The 22861-nt window shown below is 48.9% G+C and overlaps 1 protein-coding gene across 1 annotated transcript in view; it reads right to left on the bottom strand.

Annotated features, from left to right (window-relative positions):
• The window catches only part of LOC138521534 (serine/threonine-protein kinase 17A-like), a 149909-nt gene extending 128490 nt beyond the window's left edge, over positions 1–21419 (bottom strand). The window contains exon 1 of the mRNA XM_069634437.1: positions 20833–21419. Within this exon, the coding sequence (XP_069490538.1) occupies positions 20833–20930 (98 nt within the window). The 5' untranslated portion in view covers positions 20931–21419. The remainder of the gene's footprint in view (positions 1–20832) is intronic.
• Positions 21420–22861: the final 1442 nt, after the last annotated feature.

Genomic DNA, 22861 nt, shown 5'->3' with positions numbered 1-22861 from the left:
CATTAGGTGTGGTGTTATTGGTATCGGTTCAATGTGTGCAGTCTGGCGGGTGGACACCAAGACTGGGTTCTGGCTGTGTTAGGCCTGTGGGACCCTTATGCGTGCAGGGAGGCCGGTTCTTTCGCGGGATATAGCTGCGTTTTATTAGAATGATGAGGTGTTCATGGGATAGTGTTTGTTTGTATGTGAGCAGCTAGGGCCGAATTTATCGAGGGGTGTAGCTGCACTCTATATAATAATAATAATATTGAGCATATTTAAAATGCCAAGAGGCCAATTCAGTTCAGTTTTTGGCACGCACTGCGCTTCTGGAAGCCACCCCCTCGGCCACCCCCCACAAAGACCTGGCAGGGGCCAGAATGTGGGGCAAAGTGGTCTGTCCCCTGAGGAGGAGTTGTGGATTCCGGGCTCCTCCCTGGTGTCACATTGAAATGTGCACTTGCCACTACTAGCCATTGGCTAGTGATAGTTCACTCTTGGTGATTAAGAATCGGTGTACTGTGTATATGTGTAGACTTGAGGTGCAGAGGGACCGTTCACTGCAGGGCTAGTAGCTAGCAACTTGACTTGTTGTTTACCATAGGCCATCATAACCCAAACTTCAATGTTGGGTGGTGCGGTAGTTCATTGCCAGAAACAGTTTTTGTACATGGCCTGGCAGGCCCGTGGCCTGCAGGGAAGGCCGCAGGCATTATATAGAAGCCTGGCCTCTTTCCTTCTCGGTTGGTCAGGGCAGTTAAGGGACGACCTCTGCACCGTCACAATATCCCATCCCTGTTTGTAGGGTTTGTACCAACTTTCTGTTGGGGGCCGTTGTACCCTTAATAATGCCAACTGTCCTCATCCTTTGGCAGGGTTTTTATAATTGAATCGATGTGGTGGCAGCTGTGCGGTGATGTCAAAGTAGAAGGTGTCGTAGTGGAATGTTGCGGTTTGCATATGAATGAGTGCTCCAGGAGGGTCAGTTGCTTCTGGGGCTGGCAAGGGTGTGGATGGCCTGCGGTGGCCATCAGGCCACACACTTACCTGTACCTACGGATTTACCTAGAGGTGTACAAAGGACGTTAGCTACCGACAAGGAAACTGGATCCGCCATCCTTTAATCGAAGAAACCTAGTAACCTTGTCTCAGGTTGAACTTTCCCTTGGTGGCGGGTCCCGGGGACCTTTGGCCACTCAGCCCCCAATCAGTTAGGTTTGTGGGCGGCAAGTGGAGTGGCTCACAGATCAAAATTGCCTGGTGATCCTGAGCCGCCCTGGATCCCGGTTTCAGGGGTTCTGCAAAAGTGTTGTATGCGTCTGTATATTTTACAGTTTTGTAATTTATGCTTAAAAGATTAAATGGGGCCTTTGCCCATTCAAGAAAGGAGCTCGGGGGGGGGGGGCATATATGGAAGCAGAGCATCGAGGCCATGCCATCGTCAGTGCCCTCCATCTACACCACCCGTGTGAGTTATTCCGCTGCCCTGTTGTGCGTGGGAAAAAGACGTTTCTTAAAGCGAATATGTTTTGCATAACGACAAGAAACGTCATCTGTTGCACTTAAACATGCTTCGAAAACAAATATGGGAAGCACAACCTCTAAAGAACACACCCTCGGGTTTCACAGTACAACGACTGTGCAGGTCGGAGCCGCGGGCTCCAAAGTCTTCAAAACAAGCTTTTTAGGATCAAGAAAATAACTCCCGCCCCCAACCCCACCTGTCCCAGGCTGGCCTGTACCGGCAGAGGGCAATGCCCAAAACGCAGGCCCCAACATGCTAGTGTGGGTCCGGTTTTTGGGGGTCAAAGTGGTGTAACGGAAGAGGGACGGTTTGAGAAGTTATTTCGATGTGTAGCCGTTTGGGCCAGTGCTACTCGGCACATATTCTTTAAAATATACATTTTGCCACAGCCCCCCGCCCCCCTCAAAACGGTCCCTTGGGAACTACTCGAACAGTCTGTCACAAATAAGACGTATTATATTTGCGACTGAGGGGGGAGAATGTGCGATTGGCGCCCAAGACAATCTCTGTCTTGCCCCGGTCCGACCCTGCTCCAAATCCGGATTCATGGAGCCCGAGACATAGGCCCTCGGGTGCCTCACTGGCTGGATGGGTCACCCTCATGGAGCACAGATTCATTCCTCGGTTGGCATCCAAGTGCCTTTCGTTTGAAGGCTAAATACAGTGAAACCCAATTGGTCTGTTCAAGATTAATTTTGGGCGCACACCCTTCAGAGGCAGCCTCACTTCGGCGGGCCCTCGGAGCTGGAGATCGCGGACAGCTAGCGTGATAGAAACGTCACTCGCCCAAGACAGGGCAGGGGAGGGGGCGGGGTGGAGCGAGACCGGGCCTGGGGTGTGAAAACACCCCCCTTTGTCCTGCTGACAGCACCATCACCCACCACACCATGGGACAAAGGAGAGCCTGTTGGCACCCACTTGAAAGGGTTAATTTAACACCCTGACAGCCCCTTCAGCTGAGCCCATCTGTGCTCTCACACGGGCCCTTTTCAGGGTTTGCAGATTCCTTTAAGGGGGCGGGGAGGGGCGAGGGCAGGATTGATGTCAAGACCCCATGGACAAAATGAAGAGCAAACCTCCCCCTCGTGCGGTGTGCATTCCCCAGACAGGAAGTGAGGGCCAAGCTGGACCCAAGCTCGAGCCATGATAACAAAATGTAGGAAGAAAATAGGAGTTCACCCATGCCTGGCTGCGAAAAAGAGCCTCCGACACACATTACATGGAAACACAATATCATGTGATAACCTTTTAAAAATGAAGGTTATAAGAGAAGGGCGCATTTCACACCGTGGTCAGCGAGGCGGCCGGGTCTTTCTATGGAGAAAGCTAAAGAACACCCCCACCCCCCCCCCCTTATAAAAAAAGGTCGCACGGGCTGGGGCAGAGTCAATCTGAAGTCCAGATGCACACCCCGGCACGTGACAAGTCACGTACACAGCCTCACGGGTCTTTCAGAGAGAGGCAGGAGCCTGTCCCGAAGTCTTACCACGGGCACACGCACCCCTCTCCTTGACCCCTTCTCTCACTGCCAAAGCCTCTTTCTTTCCCTCATCTCCTAGACCACTCCCCCTGTTGGGCTGTGTGTAATGTGTTCAATGTGCTCTTGCCATCTACGCAACCTCAGGGCGCAACCTCAGGGCGCAACCTCAGGGCGCAAACGGAACTTCTCGTGTGATTGGGGAATTCCTTGAGTTCTGGTGGCTAGTCAGAGTCTACAAGGGGGCGGGCGGTCCCGCATTACAAGCTCATGGCTTTTACCAGAAGGTACCTGGCAAGCGACATGACAGGACAGCATGCACCTTCTCCCCTGTGCAGAGTCGCCGCGCTTGTATTCACACTTTCCCATTCACCTTCCCCTTGCAGCGCTTATATGCCGCCTGAATCAGGGCAGCAGCAAGCGCTACACACGCCAGTTTGTTTGTTTATTTATTTGTAGGGCGCCAGAAAATCCTTGGGTAGCTGGGCGCACAGAATAACAAGAATACTTAGAACTTGGTTACATGTTTCAAATTACATATTATATACAGTAATTACATTATATACATTCTTTACAAGTAAGGATAGGAGGGTAGCCTGATGTGATCTCGGTTCAAACTGGGGAATGTTGGACACTGAAAGCGTTGACACCACACAATCCCCGAGTGCCAGTTGACTAAAACAGATTGTTGAATCCAACTGTGCAACATTACATTTCACCGGTTTATAGTCGTTGCATAGAATGCAATAGCATCGAATGCCATAACAGAGAAAAAAAAAGCATCGAAAAAAAGCATTGAATGCATTTAAATGTTTTTTTTAATGGGGGTCCCCTCTCACCACCAACTCTCCTTTAACCTTTAAAACCCATTTTATAAACTAAACCCTTTACCTTTTAAAAAAAAAAAATATTCAATGCTTCCCCCCCCCCCCCCCAATGCTTTTTTCCCTCTGGTATGGCATTCGATGCTATTGCCACAGCTGAAGAAGCATTCTGTATAAACTCACTCACCTATCAATGACAAAACATTTCCCGCAAATGTTCACAAACACATCAGTTCACTCGAACCTAAAAAAGAACTAGAGACAACGCTTGGACTGGCCATTATTGTAGAAGGAAGACAAATACCACAAGCAGGGGTCGAAATAACGATTGGATGAGCAGGATCGAAAAGCAGCACTCGGGTATTCGGCAAACCGGGAGCAGGGGGGGCCAACACCGGGGAGCGGGCAGCTAGGATGTGTGCTACCCATCATGATATGATAAGGTATTTATAAGGCGCCTATACACAAGTGTTTCAAGGCATGACGAGCCTGGGAGGGGAACAGAGGGAAGACAGAATCAGATCCTACTAGGCCAGGTGTCATTGAGATCGCGCAAGTGCAGGGGCGGGGGGGGGTGGGGAAGAGCAGGGGAGGGGGCAGTGCAGTACATAGGATAACAGTAAAATAAATAAAGTCAATAAATAAAAGTGCGGCCAGCTGGTGGCAAGTGCAAGGGTAAGTGCAGACAAAAGGTCAAGGGATACAGAAACAGTCCTCGAGTCCAAGGGTTGCCAGGGGGGCAGTGCAGGTGTGTAACTTGTGGGGAGGGGACCTGGGCTCGAGATCAGAGGGTGGCCAGGTGACCAGTGCAGTGTCAGATTCAGCCAGGAGATCAGCAGGGGAGAGGAGGAGAGAAAGCAGAAGCAAAGCGGAAGGTCTTGAGGTTCTCCTCAAGTTTCAGAGAGGCAGGGAGGCTGTTCCAGAGGGAGGCCCCAGAAGAAAGATCGACCACCAACTGGCTGCTTGGAGAAGCGACCGACCCTGAGGGAGGTGGAGGCGGCTGAGCATCTTATCATGCACATAAGATGGAAACTGTAACCGCCTGTCAATTGCACAGGACCTCTGATGCTTCACGTGTCTTCCAGATGTGCCCAATGGATGCTTTCTGCAGATTCCCAAGCATATGCCATTAATGTTGCATACACGGGTTTATGTTCGTGTGGCACCAGTTAAATAGAGCAGTCACATGTTGGGGGCAAGCTCACCAGGCTCTTCTAGGCTACAAGAAGCAGCTAACCCCCGGAGCAATTCTAGCCACCGAGATAGCTCAGCGGGTCGCTGCTGCGATCTAGGTGTGATCTGCAGGTCACAGGTTCGAATTTTGGCATGGCCAACTCAGCCTTCCATCCATGCGAGGTAAATGAGTATCCATTTTGGTTGGGCGATATTGTACGTAAATATGTTCCATGGAAAGCGATTTGTAAATGGCACATTATCAATTTCCATTCCTGACATGTACAGCTTACTGGACATTTTTTTTTTTTTTTTGGAGTGTGGGGAGGAAGTTGTCCGCGATCTTTCCAATTCTCCCTCACCCGACCTACCAATCTGTTACACATTTTAGTTTGAGAGTTGTGTGACCAAGAGGCTCTATAGATGTAAGGGGTCTGCAACACCATCTCTCCAGAGGTTTTGGACTACGACTCCCATCAGCCCTAGCCATCATAGTAAAAGGGGAGGGATCAGTGGAGTCAGTCAAAAACATCTGGAGATCCACAGGCCGCGGCCGCCTCCTGCAATACATTATGTCAGTGGTGGCATAATAGACAAGCTTTCTCGATCCAAAGAGAAAATGTTCACAATAAATGCTGGACAGTTGCGCTATATAAAACCCAATAGGACAATGAAATAAAATACGTACGCTTTAAAGTTAGAGCCTCGCCAAGTAAAAAGGAAATGTACACTCACCTAAAGAACAAGCGATTACACTGTGATCCCAAATTAAATAATGTTATGTTATGTTACTTAGCATTTATATAACGCCTTATGTATCATTGGTATGACCTCAAAGCGCTGGTAGGTTGAACGCCCCCGGGAATCGCAGTTCAAGTCAGTAGAGAGAGAGAGAGAGAGAGAGTGAGTCGTATGGTGCGTGGGCGCACCGGGTATGTGTGCAGCTGGTGTGGTTGTTGCATGATAGCTGCTTCTTGGTGCTGGTGTGGTGCTGAGGAAATCAGTTGGATGTGTTCAGTCTGGAGGGTGGACACCCAGACTGAGTTCTGGCTGCGTTAGGCCTGCGGAGACGCCTAAGCTAGCCGGGATGTGCTCAGCTAGCTGTGTTTTAGGGGTCATGGTACTATGAGAACAGCTAGGCCGAATGTGTCATAGCATAGCTGTGTTCTAGTTGAATGATGGTGTATAGGAGAGAGTAGGCGTAGTAGTGTGATATGATGTTTATCAGTAAAGCGCCTGCGACCAAGCACGAGAGCAGGGCCGGGGGTGTACATAGCGGCTTACGTATATAAAGCGACAGGATGGATAGGGGTAAACATGTGATACAGATAACATGGGGATACAGGTACATAGCATATACATAGCATGAATAGGAGATACAGAGATATATCCACTCCATCCAAATAACACATGGGAGTTTTCTATAGGTCCAGTGATCAAATTCTACAAAGGTACGGTTATACCTTCTCTTTTGTATGGCCTTGAAGTCTGCCACCAGTTTTGTTTTAACCCAATTGTGTTCCAATGAGTGCCCTTTGATATGAGCTGGGCTTGGAATCACGGAAATGCTGGCATGAGTGGAAACGGTTCCAACTCTACAAACTCCGGCTGGAACACCCAACCCGAAATCTTTATATATCTTCCTTCACAGGGTATTGCACAAGGCAAAATGTTTGCCCGCTACAAAAACAATTGAGATGCCATCTTGGATCCATTGAGTTTGGCACCCTTCAGTTTAAAACCCAGATTAACTGTAACGAGAAGACTCTTCAAATCGGATTGGTGCTAAACCATTAGCAGAACACCCAATCACAAACAATTATCAGTTCTCCTCCAAACGGAAAAGCCTCGCAAAATCATCCCATGTTACTTAATGCAAGTGCCCAACGCTTTTTGGAAGAATTCAGTTCTTGCCATTTCGATTAAATCTCCTTTTAATCCAGGAGGTTATTAGTATACGTAGTAATACCATTTTGGCTGCTTCTTGCCTATGCTGCAATGATGTGGAGACTATAAGATCTTCGCATCATCTAATGTCCTGCTCTGAACTCCTTACGCAGCACTAGTTTTGAGAGATTTGTACATTATGTTGACTGGCTCTCTACAGATGAATTTGGGTGTAGGTTGTCAGCAGGGTATGAGACCTTTTTAACTAATACAGTCATCAGATTTTTAGAAGCAATCACATTGATTGAATTACACTTTAGTTTGTAGTCTGTAGGAAAGTACTATTGTAGTGGACTAATGGAGTCTAGGAGGTGATTAAATATGTTATCAGTGTTTTCGGTTTACTTCAATTATTTTATACATGAAGCAATTTTAATTTTGTATCAATTTAATGTTTGATTGTAATATTTGTCTAAGGCAGGGGCGTTGCTAGGGGGGGCTAAGGGGGCTATAGCCCCTGATCTTTTGGTTGTAGCCCCGGATAGAATCTCAGGAGCTACAGCCAAAAGACTAGTTAGCCCCCAGTCCCAAAAGTTCTGACATCAGCTTAGCCCCGGGTCGTTTCCAGACCTAGCAACTCCCCTGGTCTAAGGTTTCTTTTTTTGAACCAATTAACTTAATTTAAAAAAAAAAAATCAATAACATTACTTATAACTATGTCATGGGTATCTAAGAGCAACAACCACACCGGCTTTTCAGGATAACCACACACAAGACCGTTGAATGCATCGAATCTGAAAAGGAGCCGTTTATGCAGTTAGACGTTATCCTGAAAAGATGGAGTGGATTTGGCACTGGAGGAACCCCTAACTGCATGATCTGAACAGCACAGTAGCGGAATGAAGGAAAGCCTATGGGAGTTGGAGGTGTGTGCGGGCCAGGAGATGGCTCAGCTGTCTACGGGAAGGCCCAGCGGAGCCAGTACCACACTTTCTCATAAGGCCCTGAAGGGTTGACACCTACACATGAAACAACGTAGATTTTTCCATGTAAACTTAATGCATAGTTTTGCTTTGCAGAATTATAGGGATCAAGACATGGAATATTTTTGGTTTGAAAATGGATCACCACAGCAACAAAGTACTTTATACAAAAACACACGCGCGCCCATCCCTGTTGGAAAAGCCACCGCCTCCAACCTATACTTCTGGAGGCCTGCAAGGCTGGTCATTGAAGAGAATGTTATTCCAGGGGCTGGGCTAGAATTCCAGAAAGCTAAAGTCCCCATGATGGCGTGCATCCATGGACATAAAATAACCCTGGCGTTCCTTGTCGATACCTGGTCCCCTGCCCTAGATCCAGGTGTATGCTTCTATAGGCGGCCAGTGACACACAGAGAGAATGTGGAGCAAAGAACAAGGCATTCGGGGGGAGGTCTCCATTTTACACTTGCACAGCAACGTGCCTTGAATTACTTATTAAAAATCAAGATTAAAAGACGCCAAAAGTCGGATGGGTGGCTGCAGCCCAGGGTCGCGGACCTATGAAGGTGGCCGGATCAGAGCCGAGCTTCCTGGATGTGGAAAATGGGAGATGTTGCAGAGCCCCCCCCCCCCCGGCCCCCCACAATCCCACACCACACACTGGGTCCACAGGTCCCAACTGCAGCAGTGGAAACTCTAAACCCTGTATTAGTGGGGTACCCCCGCCGACAGGGTCGGACTGGGGCATACAATTGTCTCGGGCACCAATGAAAAAGTGGCCCACAGTTGCAAATGGCAATTCATTCCTTTCACGACAGACCGTTTGAGTAGTCACCAAGGGGACGTTTGTTGATAAAATGGGATTCAAATTGTGCATTCTAAAGACAATGTATTCAGTAACACTAGACAAAACTACTAGCCGGACGGTGAAGTAACTTAACAAGTGGCCCACATTGGCCCAAAAAAGTGGCCCACTTTGACCCCACCAAAAAAAAAACTGGCCCACACTAGCATTTTGCGTTTTTGGTTCGAGCATTGACCTATTTCCCCATCGGTCACTCGAGCCTGCCTGCTGAAGGCCTATCAGGGGTCTGCAACCTTTGGCTCTTCAGATGTTTCAGACTACAATTCCCATGACACCTTACTATTGACTATGATGGCCAGGGATGATGGGAGCTGCAGACCAAAAGACCTGGAGAGTCGAAGGTTACAGACCCCTGGGCCTCTGCTTTATGTTATTGGGAATGTATAAAGCGCCTTGTTTTTACCATTGGTATGATCTGAAAGGAGCCGATGGGAAATGCAACAAGGCCCCTTTCAGCCAGTGAGATGGCAAAACCTGGGAGATAGCATCGCATCACAAAAAAAGTGCAGAAACGCGCACATGCGCCAAGACAGACGAGGGAGCTTCCACAGTCAATGGCAGTGCAATTAGGAATACTCAAACATGGAACCAACGATTTAACCGTGAGAAAATGTAGACCGGGTGCAGCAGTGGCTTGACAAAGACTCTCTAGAGCGCCCACAGGGAAGAGAGCCAGGAGAGGCCTGCAAGCAGGTGGAACTTCTGCCACATTTCAAGATGGCCGCCGGGCCTTTAACCGTTCTCGACAGGCCTGTGCAGACAGCGGTAGAGAGAAACTCTTTGGAAAGTTATCCAATAGAAAAATGTGGTTTATATGCAGCGTATAAAAGGTGGTCAATTACCAAACAGGAAAGGGACTAACCACTAGGACAGGGCATGCAATAAAAGAATGATAGTGAAGGTGCGGGGGAGAGCAGGTGTGGAAGCAGGAGAGCCAATAGAGGAGGACCAGCCTACAGAGAGTTCAGTGGAGAACACAGTAAAACACCCTCTGGACCCAGAATCCTCCAAGGGGACCTCTAAAAGGGGGCGAGCAGAAAGAGTCCTTATGTGGAGGTCCCTGTGGCAGTGCACCTCACAGTGCTGGTCATCCGCCAAAAAAACGTCTCCCCAAAGCTCGGACCCGGAAAATCCATTTGGCCCTTTCATGAAGATGGTCTGCTCTTGTTGCCGAATCCGGGAAACGAACGCTGCTCTCCATGACCAAAGTCGAGAGACTTACCCATTAAAATGCATGTTAAGATTGCCCTGGAAATGGCCACTTTACTTGAAATATATTTCCAGACAGGCCGCCGTTCCCCCAATGGTGCCATTTTGGGAAATGGCGCATACGTTGTTAGCACGTGCGGGCAGGGAGGAAGTGCTGGCAGCGTGACGTGAAAGGTAATGAGGAGGGGAGGGGGTGCTCAGTTGGAATGTGTATGAGGGTGTGGGGGACATGGGGAGAGTCTTGATAAGTGGGTATTCCTTCTCAGGTCTTGAGGAAGACCGGGGGTTGCAGGGGTGCCCTCCCCGCAGAAGACTGGGGAGATGGGGGAATGCCAGCAGGCAGAGCTGGGTGGTGGAGAACCCCACCATAAGAGCAGGAACCGGAGGGGAGTGCTGCAAATGGAGACCATTTACTCGGGGAACCCCTCCCAACCCCTTTGCGGAGCGAAGGGGGTGGGGGGCTGAGGGGCAACGCTAGGTGTCGAGTAATGTGGGTGCTATGAAGGTCATAGGCTGGCTGCTTTGCATAAAAACAAAGTGCTTTTTGGGAACTTTTGAGTGACTGTCAATTTATCAAACATGCCTGTGATGGTAATTCAAGCATGCATTCCTTCTGAGCATGCAATGCAAACTGGGCATTGTGTTCACTTCACCCATCGGAACACTCACCATAACAGTGAAATAAAGGAGGAGACATACATACAGTTTTGAGCCGTGCACTGTTCAGGCATGGGTTCTGCGGGTGAGTAATGGAGGACTTTCAGCTGCAGTTTACAAATATCGGCACCGCGTTTAGGACATTCGGGGGAGGTGGCAGTTGGGAAAGACAATTCTTGCTGCAATGCAGCTCTGCCTTGTTCCGGCCCAATTCCTTCCCTGTATAAAATGTAGATGGATTTTTTCCGATGCAGTTGAAATACAAGGCAAATACATTCTTGGAGGGTCGAATCTCCATCGAGGGTGAGGTTTGAGTTGTCAAGGGCAGATTTGAATGCAGCAAGTTTATCCCCATCCCGCCCCTCCCACCCCCAAGTACCAGACCTGGACATGGGGGGGGGGGGCAGGCTTTGAACTCCAATCGTGATTCGAGGGACCGCAAAGGGTAGATACGCAGCCACGCCACTCTGGTCTGTAGGACACGCGCTTGGAAGCCTGGGTTTCAAATCACGGTCCACCTCACCCCACCTAAAGCAGATTTCAGCAGCAGACGCCCTGCCCTGGACACCAGAACACATCCCCGCACACACCGGGGCCCATCTCCAATCCCACTTCCCTCAAACAGGGAAAAAAAGATTTCAAGATTTTGAACACGTCTTCACATCAAGACACAGCAAAGGGGGCTGCGCCCCGCCCCATGGCAACAACAAAGCCTGGGCATCACAGCACGGGGCTATCATAAAACACCTGCTGCACGGCCCCCGGGGGGAGGCAGGCAGGAATCCTAAAGCAATGGAGAAAAAAAAAAACACACACAAAACACTCACCTTTCATTCACAAACAGAAGAAAGGCCCTGGGCAAGGTGAGAGACATCCGAGGAGAGATAGGGGAAGCCGCTTATTTAGCGCGATGCCCTCCCCCCGTCCCCGCGGCTGCCGCGCATCTTAGAAACACCTGCCTTGTTGCCGGGACCGGGCACCGCCTTTCCGAGGGGCGCCGAGGGTCAGTTCCGAGCAGCTCGCCTCGTCTTTCTCACTTGCATTCTGGCGCTTGTAGGCCTGGATTGGTAATGGTAGAAATGAAAACAACGATGCAACGCAGTGTTAGAAATAGAAACGGGACAGCAAGCCCAATCCATTCACGTTCCGCGTGGATTCATGGGAGAGCCCTACGGTTTCTGTAAAGGCGTCAAGTGCTATTACTGTTCTCTGTGAATTATAGAGCAGGAACCTGGCTCACAGACAATGGAAAAAGGGGTGAACATGTGGGGGGAGAGAAAGGGACACATGGGGGGGGGGGGGTAGGCATTCAGAGCCCAGCTGATGTGACCTACACGGTTTGGCATGTTGGGTTAATTGCCACTTGCCTAGCACTCATGTACCACGGGCGTGGCCACATAGCGCCATCAACTTGTCCAGCAGCACTGAAGATCAAAGACCGAGCGGAGGGGCGCGTGTGCAGACAAGAGCCTGGGTGGGTGCCACATATCGGTTATGTAAGATAGCTTGACGGGAATGACGCTGGGCTCTTGTAGACAGGGAAGGAATTGGGACAAAACAAGATGGAGCTGCGCTCAGGCAAAAATGGTCTTGCCACAGCGGCTTTCCGGGTAGGCCCAAGACGCAAGTGCAGTGAGCGTCGCATCTGAAAGTCATTCTTTGCTCACCTGGACAGCCCAAACTCCAATAACGAAACAGTCCAAAGTTGTGCATATATATATCCTTGAAATTCAATGAAAAAACAACTCTCATATATTCCCCATAATGCCATTTTGTATGGCATTGTGAATCCCTGCTCTCCTAATATATAAGTCCTCTTGGGCTTTGCAACTGGAACGTGCCAAGTTAAGCTGGTCCTTTGATCCCCAATGCATTGAATTTCATGGGTTTTGTTGTTATTGTATTACCTTAACACGTGTGTGTGCGCGCGTGGGTTTATTCTGACAGATGAAATGAGCATCATAGCAAGTGTGCATCGCATGCTCAGAAGGAAAGCACGTTTCAATGACTATCACAGACATGTTTGATAAATTGGTGATGGTTCTTTGGTTCCCAAAATACACTTTTTTTATGCAAAGCAGCCAGCATCCTATATTCAGGGCACCCGTATTCAAGTCCCATGCACACCATTGACAATCCACCTGACCCCATCCCCACCACTAACAATGAGGTGGGGGAAGGGGGAAGGAGTTTTCCCAGTACATTTTGTCAATTTTCAGCACTGCTTGTAGATGGCTTTGAGGACTGTGGAAAGAGATGCTCCCTCCATACCAGAAGCGTTGCCCTGCACCGTAGTGGGCTGCTCCTGGTAGAGGCATGTCCTGCAGGTCAGTACCGGTAGGTCGTATTCCTTTAGATAACGCATGCCTGAAGGGAAAATATATTCCGAGGACATGCAGAGTGGGGTGGCCAACTTTTTGAGATCCTTTTGAGGGACACTTTTCCACAAGGCAGTGATGACGTCACAGCATCATTCACCTTTGGCCCACCCCATTTGTAATTTAAACAATTTGTTAATGGCTCTTAACACCTGGCTTAATTGCAATGCAAATGGTTTGTCCTTGGGAGGCTTTCCATGACCATTACTACCCCAGGAAGAAAGCTTTAGGATTGGAATCAAGATAGGAACAGCATCAGCAGCAGGTCCACCTGCAGGCTCAAAAAAGGAGCCGGTGCCGCGCAGCCGCCCAGAGAAAGAAAACTGCAGGCCGCAGCAGGTGGCAGTGCCGTGGTGTGTAGATGGTCACTTCAGTTTGCAGAATGGCTGTGATGGATGCAGGTTGTCCCAACTTGCTGTCTCGAGAGTCACTCCAGGGAACAAAGCAAGTCGGGGCAACCTACTGTCTCGAGAGTCACACTCCAGGGAACAAAGCAAGTCGGGACAACCTGCGTCCCGCACAGCCACTCTGCAAACTGCGGCACAGAGTCCCCAAATACGGGACGATCCCGCAAAATATGGGACAGTTGGCCAACCTAATGCAGAGATCATTCACGCTTACAGGTTATCGTGCATGTTCGCTGGCATTACATTCAGCGAGAGAAAGCCGGTCACATGGCCCTGCCGCTAACTGGCTTACCTGTGACCTCCCTAAGTACCAGAATATGATTGGAACTGCTGGGAGCTGTCTGCACCCGTTTGTAGCCTCAAAGAGCCTGGTAACTGTGACACAAGCTCAGGATCTACTTCTCAGTTGCGGGTCATCTGATGCCTTACAGACATCGGCGCGCAACATCAACTCTCTGCGTTTGGGAATGTGTATAAAGAGACACATTAAGGCACCTCTGAAACACATTTAAAGCATAAGGGGCCCGATATAAATCAGAAAAAAGATTTAACACCACTGGGGAAAAGTTAGATGTTGCCCAAAAATGTGATGGTTGGAAGGCTTTGAATTAATCTAAAACCCTGGCTAGGCTGTGAGCAACCTTCCACACCACCATTTTCTAGCCCGTCTTCGCTATTACAGAATGGCATCCGTATGCAAGTCAGCTAGTACTCCCACCAATGGGAGCAGTAGAGCACCAATTACTAAGACACGTCTCACCTGCATGGAAGCAGCAAAACCCAGGCTTGTTCAGGCTTTTTTAGGCCTCCCCCGATGTAAGGTGCACCATGGTTCCCTATGGAACAGAAGTTAGATTTTGAGACACACCATCTACTAGCTTAGTTCCCATTTCCCCGGAGTAGCTCTTGCTTACTGGGCAATGCCAGTTGCCCAGGAGCCGCTTTTAGCGCCTGCGTATCATGTATTATTCCGATGCCAGTTTTCGGGTTGGGAGCATGGCAACTTCTTCAAATTGTGCAGTATCTTAAACAAAGTGCTCCAAAAGAAGAGGCCTTAAGAGTCAAGAAAACAAAAAAAAAACACAGCAGCAGGCTGCCCCAGGTCAAATGGATACCTTTTCTAGCAGTGCTTTTACTTTATAGGCATGGAGGCTCACACTTATACTGGGAGAAACAATAATACAAGTTAAAGAATGCTGTTGGGTGGCAAGGCTCGTAATTATGCAGATTGCCAGAAGAGTCTGCCTGATCCAAAACACTGCAAGCCATTTTGAGCTGTTAGTCATTACACTCGGACAGCTAAGGTCTGTGGGTGGCCAAACATGTATATATGCTTGATATTTACAAAAGCTTTATTGGTAGAGTGACTCTTTAAAACATTTTTTTTAAAAACACATGAAACACGTACCAAACCCAAAGTGCAAACCCAGAGTGCATTAGTAATTTAGTGATTTAGTCATACAAGTCTCACAGACATATATGACAGATATAAAGCCCTTTGGCCATTCTCATCTTCCCAAAATCCTCTTTAATATGCAAAACAGCCAAAACCTCATTGGTTTTACTGGTGCCACTTCAGATTATCTTTGGAGTTCTTTCTAATCAATACACACATACACTGTGTTAAACAATCACTTTTATATTCAAATACACGCCAACTGCAAAGTAGGTCACACAATGCATAACTGTGATGTTTATAATAATCTTTACATTCATTATATTTTAAATACGAGGTAGGACTTTTACTGTGAAACAGTACTTCAAATGATAGCAGGATATCTCCATCTAATCTCAAAATGTTCCTATATATTGTAAAGTCCAACCAACCCTACAGAGTTAACTAACATTTTGAAATTACATATAAAACGCAAGCTGGCAAGACCCATAGCCTACACCACACCCACAAAGTTAATGGTGCACTGGAACGCCCGATCCATGGCTCAACTTTACTCTAGGAGCGTTGGGCATTGTGAACAATTGCACAAACAGCAATGATGTATAAACAGTAGTTACGGCTTTATTTGTTATAAAAGGCGCCTGCATTGTGCAGCCACAAGGAATGCTGTTGCTTCCCACGCATGAATATTCACGTTCGCCCTTATCCATTACTCCACCGTGAGAATGCACAGCCAAAGTTTCCAAGACTGTTCTCCAACGGTCTTTACTGAGGTGTTCGTGCCAGGTAGAGTTTTCAAACTTCACTTGTGATTTTGCCATATTTAATGGCGTTCTAGCCCAAATGATTGGCGGTACATCGGCTGCAGCAGGTAACTTGCCTTTTTTCCATTTTGCCCCCCACCCCCGCTAACACCCGAGCATTAACCATGGGAAGGGGTCGAGTTATTTTTTATGAATGCCTGTACAACTTGCATATATTTCATATGAACGCTTTACCATGTGACAAGACCGGATGTAAACATGTAGCTCTGTTGCATTAATATTATAGACCAGTCTAGGTGCTTCTCAGAGTGACTGTAGGCCCTTCAAATGCTGGGTAGGGGCTGTCCAGCAGCTGGCTTCCAAAATCCACCTAAATGCTGTTCATAGGGTTCTAGTGTTAAAATGAAGCACCCTCAAAGTAAAATAAATAAATAAATAAACACAGTAGTAGTTGGCAGTTTTGCTGGTGGGTACTGCGTGCTCAATACCAACTTATTAATAAAGCAACCGGTTTGACTCTTCCCCGACTGATATTTGTTTTTATATATTATAACGCCTATGTGCCCAGAAATCATCCCAACAAAGTAAACATGTTACTACTAGTCCGTGCGCTGCATGCTGTAGTGCTTAGAAATCTACTGGCTGAAGGCAAACTTGGTTTGGAAGTTTATATTACACCAGGGGATACTTGAGTGGTGCAAATAGCCTAACAGACTCCATAGAGATTATTTTGTGGACAGAAAGTTCTGTTCTAAATCACCTGTACGTGGCAAGTATTTAGACATCAAGCAGCTTAGTAGCCACAATGAACCCACGGTAATCTAATGTGACATTGATTTAGATAAAGGATAATTGCCCAGTGGCATACGTGTAACGCCACAACATATGCCAGAAAAAAAAGTTCCAAGCCCACAGACTTCAAATGCCAATGTTTATTTTCTGACAGTAGGCGGTTAGTGGCGCCTTCATTCCCTGGAACTACACATGGGCTCCCGATAGCTCTTCCGATTCGCAGCTTCTGAACAGAGTCCGAGTTCAACATTCCGACTAGGACGAACTTCTGGAAAGGAAGGCACGAGCTGCCAAGTGGAGGCCACGGCAGCAGCTGGGCGATGGCTGCCAGGAGTTCCTGAGCACGGGAGTCAAACCTGCACACTGTTCCAGGAATTGAGCCTCGCTGTTTGGCGCTGCTCTGAAAGAAGAAAAAGTTGCGATTTCTATTTTCGGGCTAAGCGGAGTTATTTTCAAGCACAGCAAGTTCGTGCGCTCACTGTTGATTTCGTACAATATAGAATGCACGTATGGCGATACAGCAGAATACCCTACTTCTGGCATCACTGTACTCTGCGTTTCTAGCGGCGCCATCAAAGCCCACGCGAGAATGATACACCCCTTGCAGGCTACACTCAACTCGGAGATAAAGCGCCTGGTGCATTAACTCGCAGAGAGCAGCACTTCCCAGGGCCATAAAGACAGAAACGAATCGCTGCACACACAGAAAATACAACCCAGTAATCATGTTTTTATAAAACTAGGCCACGTGGGAGTTGTGGGCATTGGTTACTTTGAACACCGTCACGATGTACAGTTCACGGGGCATTATTCTGTAGAAACATCCTCATTAGATGTATATATTGGACTCAGGAGTCAAGTCCTAAAAATGAAAGTGGGGGACTCATCAACACACGCAATGGGATGTGACGTCGCCAGAAATGAGCATATCAGGGCGAAATATGCACATTTCATTAAATTGGCTTTGCATAACCACCCAAATTGCACAGGATGATTTGCCTTTCATAAAATCAACACACACACAAAACCTAGAGAGGATCTTTTCTTCTAATAGTGTTTTTGAAAACGTTAAAAGGTGTGCACGTTTTAAACTCCAAGAACCAATACAAATTGGTTGTGGGACTTGCAGTACCGAAATGGGACATTTCACCTTAAATTGTTTATTTTTCATAATGTTATAGTGCATAAATTCGAAGAAAGCATCCAATGTTTCTTTTTTAGCCAGGGGGGACTGAGTCCACCCTCTGAATAAAGTGGGTGGACTCCGTCCCCCCGCGTGTACCCTCGACCTGAGCCCTGATTGGACTATACCTCTGTGCTAAGCTCTTGATTAGAGCTCCATCCCCACACTCCTCTTGTTGCGTCACTTTATTTTCTACTTTACCGGCCCCCACTAACCCGCCTTGATGAATTCCACCCCATTACAGCCACAAAATGAAAGAAAACCCCTTTTACTAGACATTCTCTGCCTGGTCGCCTTGGGCAGCCTGCAGACCCGGGGTCTAGTGACACGCATTCTTATCTCGTGTGCGCCACCCCCACCAGCCCCCCCTCCCCCCCTTCCCTCTCCTCCGCTTGCTGCAGGGCTTTCAATGGGCTCGTTCTCCGACACCCCCCACCCCCCCGCCGCCTTGCGTTGGTTATACACGTTTTACCCACAGTAGGTAACATGCGCATTGTAAGGTATTTGTATGCACGCAAAATATTTTTTGAAACAATTGATAAACTGGAATTGCGGACTACATGGTGTAGAGCGGCCTAATCAATAAAATAGATACGGGCGCGGAGCGTAGTCTCGGAATCAGATACGGACGCGCCCAGAAGCTACGGATCCTCGGCACACGGGGGGGCGGCGGCACACACTCTGCCGAAAATAGAAAAATACAGGAATAAGACAGAGGCCAATTGTTGATTATTGTGATTGATCCCCGTGGCCTGTGTGCACACGGATTAATATAGCAGGTGTGCACTCATGGGTTCCCACGCAGCCACACGCACGAATTCCCAGAGCCCTCCTGCACACTTACACACACGGGTTCCGACGGTCCGCCTGCACTCGCATGCGCAGATTCCCATGGCCCGCCTGCACTCGCAGATTCCCATGGCCCGCCTGCACTCACATACACAGATTCCCATGGCCCGCCTGCACTCACAAACACAGATTCTGGTGGCCCGCCTGCACTCACACAGATTCAGACGGCCCGCCTGCACTCACATACACAGATTCAGACGGCCCGCCTACACTCACATACACAGATTCAGACGGCCCGCCTGCACTCACATACACAGATTCCCATGGCCCGCCCGCTCACATGCACAGATTCCCATGGCCCGCCTGCACTCACATGCACAGATTACCATGGCCCGCCTGCACTCACATGCCCAGATTCCCATGGCCCGCCTGCACTCACAAACACAGATTCTGGTGGCCCGCCTGCACTCACACAGATTCAGACGGCCCGCCTGCACTCACATACACAGATTCAGACGGCCCGCCTGCACTCACATACACAGATTCCCATGGCCCGCCCGCTCACATGCACAGATTCCCATGGCCCGCCTGCACTCACATGCACAGATTCCCATGGCCCGCCTGCACTCACATGCCCAGATTCCCATGGCCCGCCTGCACTCGCATGCGCAGATTCCCATGGCCCGCCTGCACTCGCATGCGCAGATTCCCATGGCCCGCCTGCACTCCCATACACAGATTCCGACGGCCCGCCTGCACTCACATACATAGATTCCCATGGCCCGCCTGCACTCCCATACAAAGATTCCCATGGCCCGCCTGCACTCCCATACAAAGATTCCCATGGCCCGCCTGCACTCACATGCACAGATTCTGGTGGCCGCCTGCACTCACATGCACAGATTCTGGTGGCCGCCTGCACTCACATACACAGATTCCCATGGCCCGCCTGCACTCAAATACACAGATTCCCATGGCCGCCTGCACTCACATACATGTATTCCGATGATTCACATGGAATGTCTACCCATCCACACAAACTATGCCATCGACAGACAACTCATCTACTCCGAGACACATATGGAACCCCCTGCAATAAAGAACAGGACCAGAACAACAGATTACGCGTAACCTTGGGCAACTTGCCAAGTGTTGGCATTTTCAGATGTGCGCTGCGAGATCTGTATTCCTCCCTCCTCGCAGCGCCCCTCTTACTATGCCATCCGATCGGGCAGATCAGCACTTGGCAAGTTGCCCAAGGTTGCGACCAATCTGTTGATCTAGTCTTGTCATTTTGTCTTTGCCCTTTTGGGGGTGGGGGAGGGGGCATGGCACCCCTGCTGATGCACAGCATGGCCACACTGTTTGGGACACAGATGGGTGTAATCATCCAAGTTGTGGACATTTACAACAGACTTAGGCCAAAATACACTGTGAAAATGTGCAAAAACAGAAACTCGACAACATACTTGCAAGTTTAGCGCTGTAAACCCAGCACAACAGCCTTTAGACGCTTTCTGCAAAAAAAAAACAGCAAAGGAAAACAATCTCCGTTCATAAGAAAAACGGAGGAAGACAACCACAGAAGCAGCTGCCTGCTCAACAGATGAATTGCACAGGTAGCGTAGCTGGTCCCCAGCTAGTTCGTCAGTGGAATTAGTGCACCGGCTCTGCATCGGAGCCTGGCACCTGGGAATCACCAATGGTTCACCATGTGTCTGTTGAAACGTAAGTGAGTCTTGGAGCACACGGCAATATCCTTCGTGTATAACAGCAGGTGGTACCAGCCAGAGCCCTCCCCCACATTTCTAGTACCTCTGTATTTACTTTAGCACCGAACTACACTCATCGGAATGAACATTGCAATTACAGTTTGCTGTTTCCATGGCGCTTACTGCCAGAGAAAAGCGCGTGATAGAAGAACAAGTTGAACGTACACAAAGAGCACGCAATGGCCCAATCAGCACGTTGACATCAAGTCTTAGGCAGATGCATTAACCCAACGAGCTGCCAAGAAACCGAAGCAAGTTCCCATGATGCTGAGGTGTGTCTGCAGCCAGGAGTTCGACTCCCCAAAGAATCGACTCGGCCCCTTAATGTCTTCCAAAACGGATACAGCGATTATCAGAGGAGAAGGGTGGATAACATACTTTGTGTAGTGTTTTTATACTGAAGGGATCTAGGCTGCAGCGCGATATATACATTAGATTACTTGCGATATGGACATTAGATTACTTTATGAAACTACCTCGCTGGCCTTGGAATGTTAAACATCACTTGGGGTGAGGGGGGGGGTGCAAAGGGGCGCACAGTGCTCCTTCTACGAAAAGGTAGGGTACTTCCGAGAAGAGACACTGGGAAAATAATATGTGGTGCGTTTCCCCTTTAGCCACAAGCCCAGTAGTGGCTGCCACTGACTTTTCTGGCGTGCCCAGGGCTAGTAGCTCAACGCGTTTTTTTGTTTGTATTCTGCTCCTCGCAGGTTTGCGATTCACCTTCTTACCGCCCCCTCCCGGGCCACCAGTTGGTACACGCCAAGCTTACCTGCCCAGCTCCCTGCCCACCAAGGTGTAGTTGTTGGCGAAGGGGTCGGTCCGGATCCTGGTCTGCGTGCTGGCGACCATGGTGTTCCTGTTCATCATTTCAGCCCGCAGCGGGGTGGCGTGAGGGGCAGGCGACAGAAGACAGCCAAGTGTCCCCAAATAACGTCAAAGGAGCAAAAAGGCAAAGTTTGGGTCAGGTCTCCTTCGGAAACACCGAGCAGCAGCGCAACGCGGGGCTCCTCATGGAAACCGCGTCCGCAGGAAATGCTGCTCTTTCCACCAAAACAACGCAGCAGCCACGACTTCCAAAACTCTGCCCGGCCGGACTTCTGCAGGGCTGGCCAGTCACGCAACGCAACTCCCGCAGCAGGAAAGTGCTGCGGAGTGCTTCAGTCACTCCGTGCAAAGGAGGGCAGTCGGGAACGGAGGTAAAGCAAGGACAGGATTCCGCTGCAGGAACGGCGCAGTGGCTGTCAGTTCGCCCGTCCCCAGGTCTCGCTCCAAGAAAGTCTCTCTTCGTTTGCTCGCTGCCTCGCTCTCTGCCTCACTCTCAGCAGTCTGGCAAGCAACGGGGGCCGAGCAGCCAGCACAGACAGCCTCCCAGAGTCTCGTGACATCAGAGGCCCCGCCAGCCTCTCCGGGCCTATCCAGAGGCTGCCGCCGGAGACACAGCGCCCCCAGGGGCGGCCGGCGGGAGTGCAGTCTACACAATGTTCCCAGGATAGGAACATTCATCAGGGAGGCCAGGTTAGCGAGTCTATTCTGCCAAGTGCATTTCCCGTCCTCGTGTGATTTGCGTCCCGTTGCATGCGTCTAGTTGGAAAAGAATGGGGCCACGGGCGCGCGCCGCATGCCCCACACGCCCCCCGCACATCTTCCAAGTTTCCCAGTTCCATGCTGTGATAATGCCAGCGATCACTGTTATTTTTCTTAGAATGGTAGAACTTGTCGTTTTTATCATTTCATTTTTAAATTTAGGACTACAAATCCAAAACTCCAAGAAAAAAATACAGACTGGCTGGCTTTCTCCCGCATGGAATGGGCAAACTGGAGAGCTCTGATCCAGTACTGGACTTTCCCCGCTACAAGCCATGTGGTACAATTATTGGGGCCGACAAACATGGCAGAAGTTACCTTGCAACTACACTTTTCTTTTTTGATCGTTATTTGGTTAAAACAATAACCGTTAACAATTTTTGCCAGAGTGAATCGCAATGAATCATTTTAAATTCATATACATCATACAAATAATTCAGTTAAATCAATACATTTGCAACACTCGAGTACATAATTGATTGCATAATTAATTACATATTTAAAATGCACACATAGGGCCCGATTCATGGAATTGGGCCTAGAAATGGCACAAGCACTGCGCACCGAGAAGGACCTTGCACGAGCCGTGGCTCAGATAAAAAGTTGCACGGCACACATATTCATGGATTCCAAGAGGCATTCGTATCCGTTGCACAATTAATCGCTAGCTGCACGAGGAACGCCCCCAACACGCCTCCACGCACACCAAAAAGCAAATGAAAGGACTAGCACGGTGCAAGCCTCCACGCCATCCCTGGCCCAGCTTCCAGCAAATTCTAGAGGATACCAACTCTAAATTAGAGAATTACAAACGAGAGATTGAGCAAAGAAAAATACGAAATTTCCAAAGGGACACACTTGACTACGCCAAAGAGATTGTATACACGTGGCAGGAATACTACGGTAACTATAGACCTAAACCCTACACACATCTGGACCAAAGAAACCATCTTCAAATAACAAGACTGACAGCAATGACGTTACTAGTGGAGAACAGGAAGAACAAGCTAGCACCAGTTCCATCAGCACAGTACAAAATGTAGCACCAACAGGCCCACTGGCATTAACACCAAGAGCATCAGAGACAACAATCCCGTCAACTCTTCCACCTCCTCCTTTTTTAGGAGACGTCAGACCCGAAGAGGGAAAAAGAAAGCCAAGGCAAAAGAACAAGTGAACTCTACACTAATCATAAATATCTCTTCAAAACAGTT

This window comes from Ambystoma mexicanum, chromosome 13, assembly GCF_040938575.1.
Source record: "Ambystoma mexicanum isolate Mex_15411 chromosome 13, UKY_AmexF1_1, whole genome shotgun sequence".
NCBI lineage: Eukaryota > Metazoa > Chordata > Amphibia > Caudata > Ambystomatidae > Ambystoma > Ambystoma mexicanum.
This window is presented reverse-complemented; position numbering and strand designations above follow the sequence as displayed.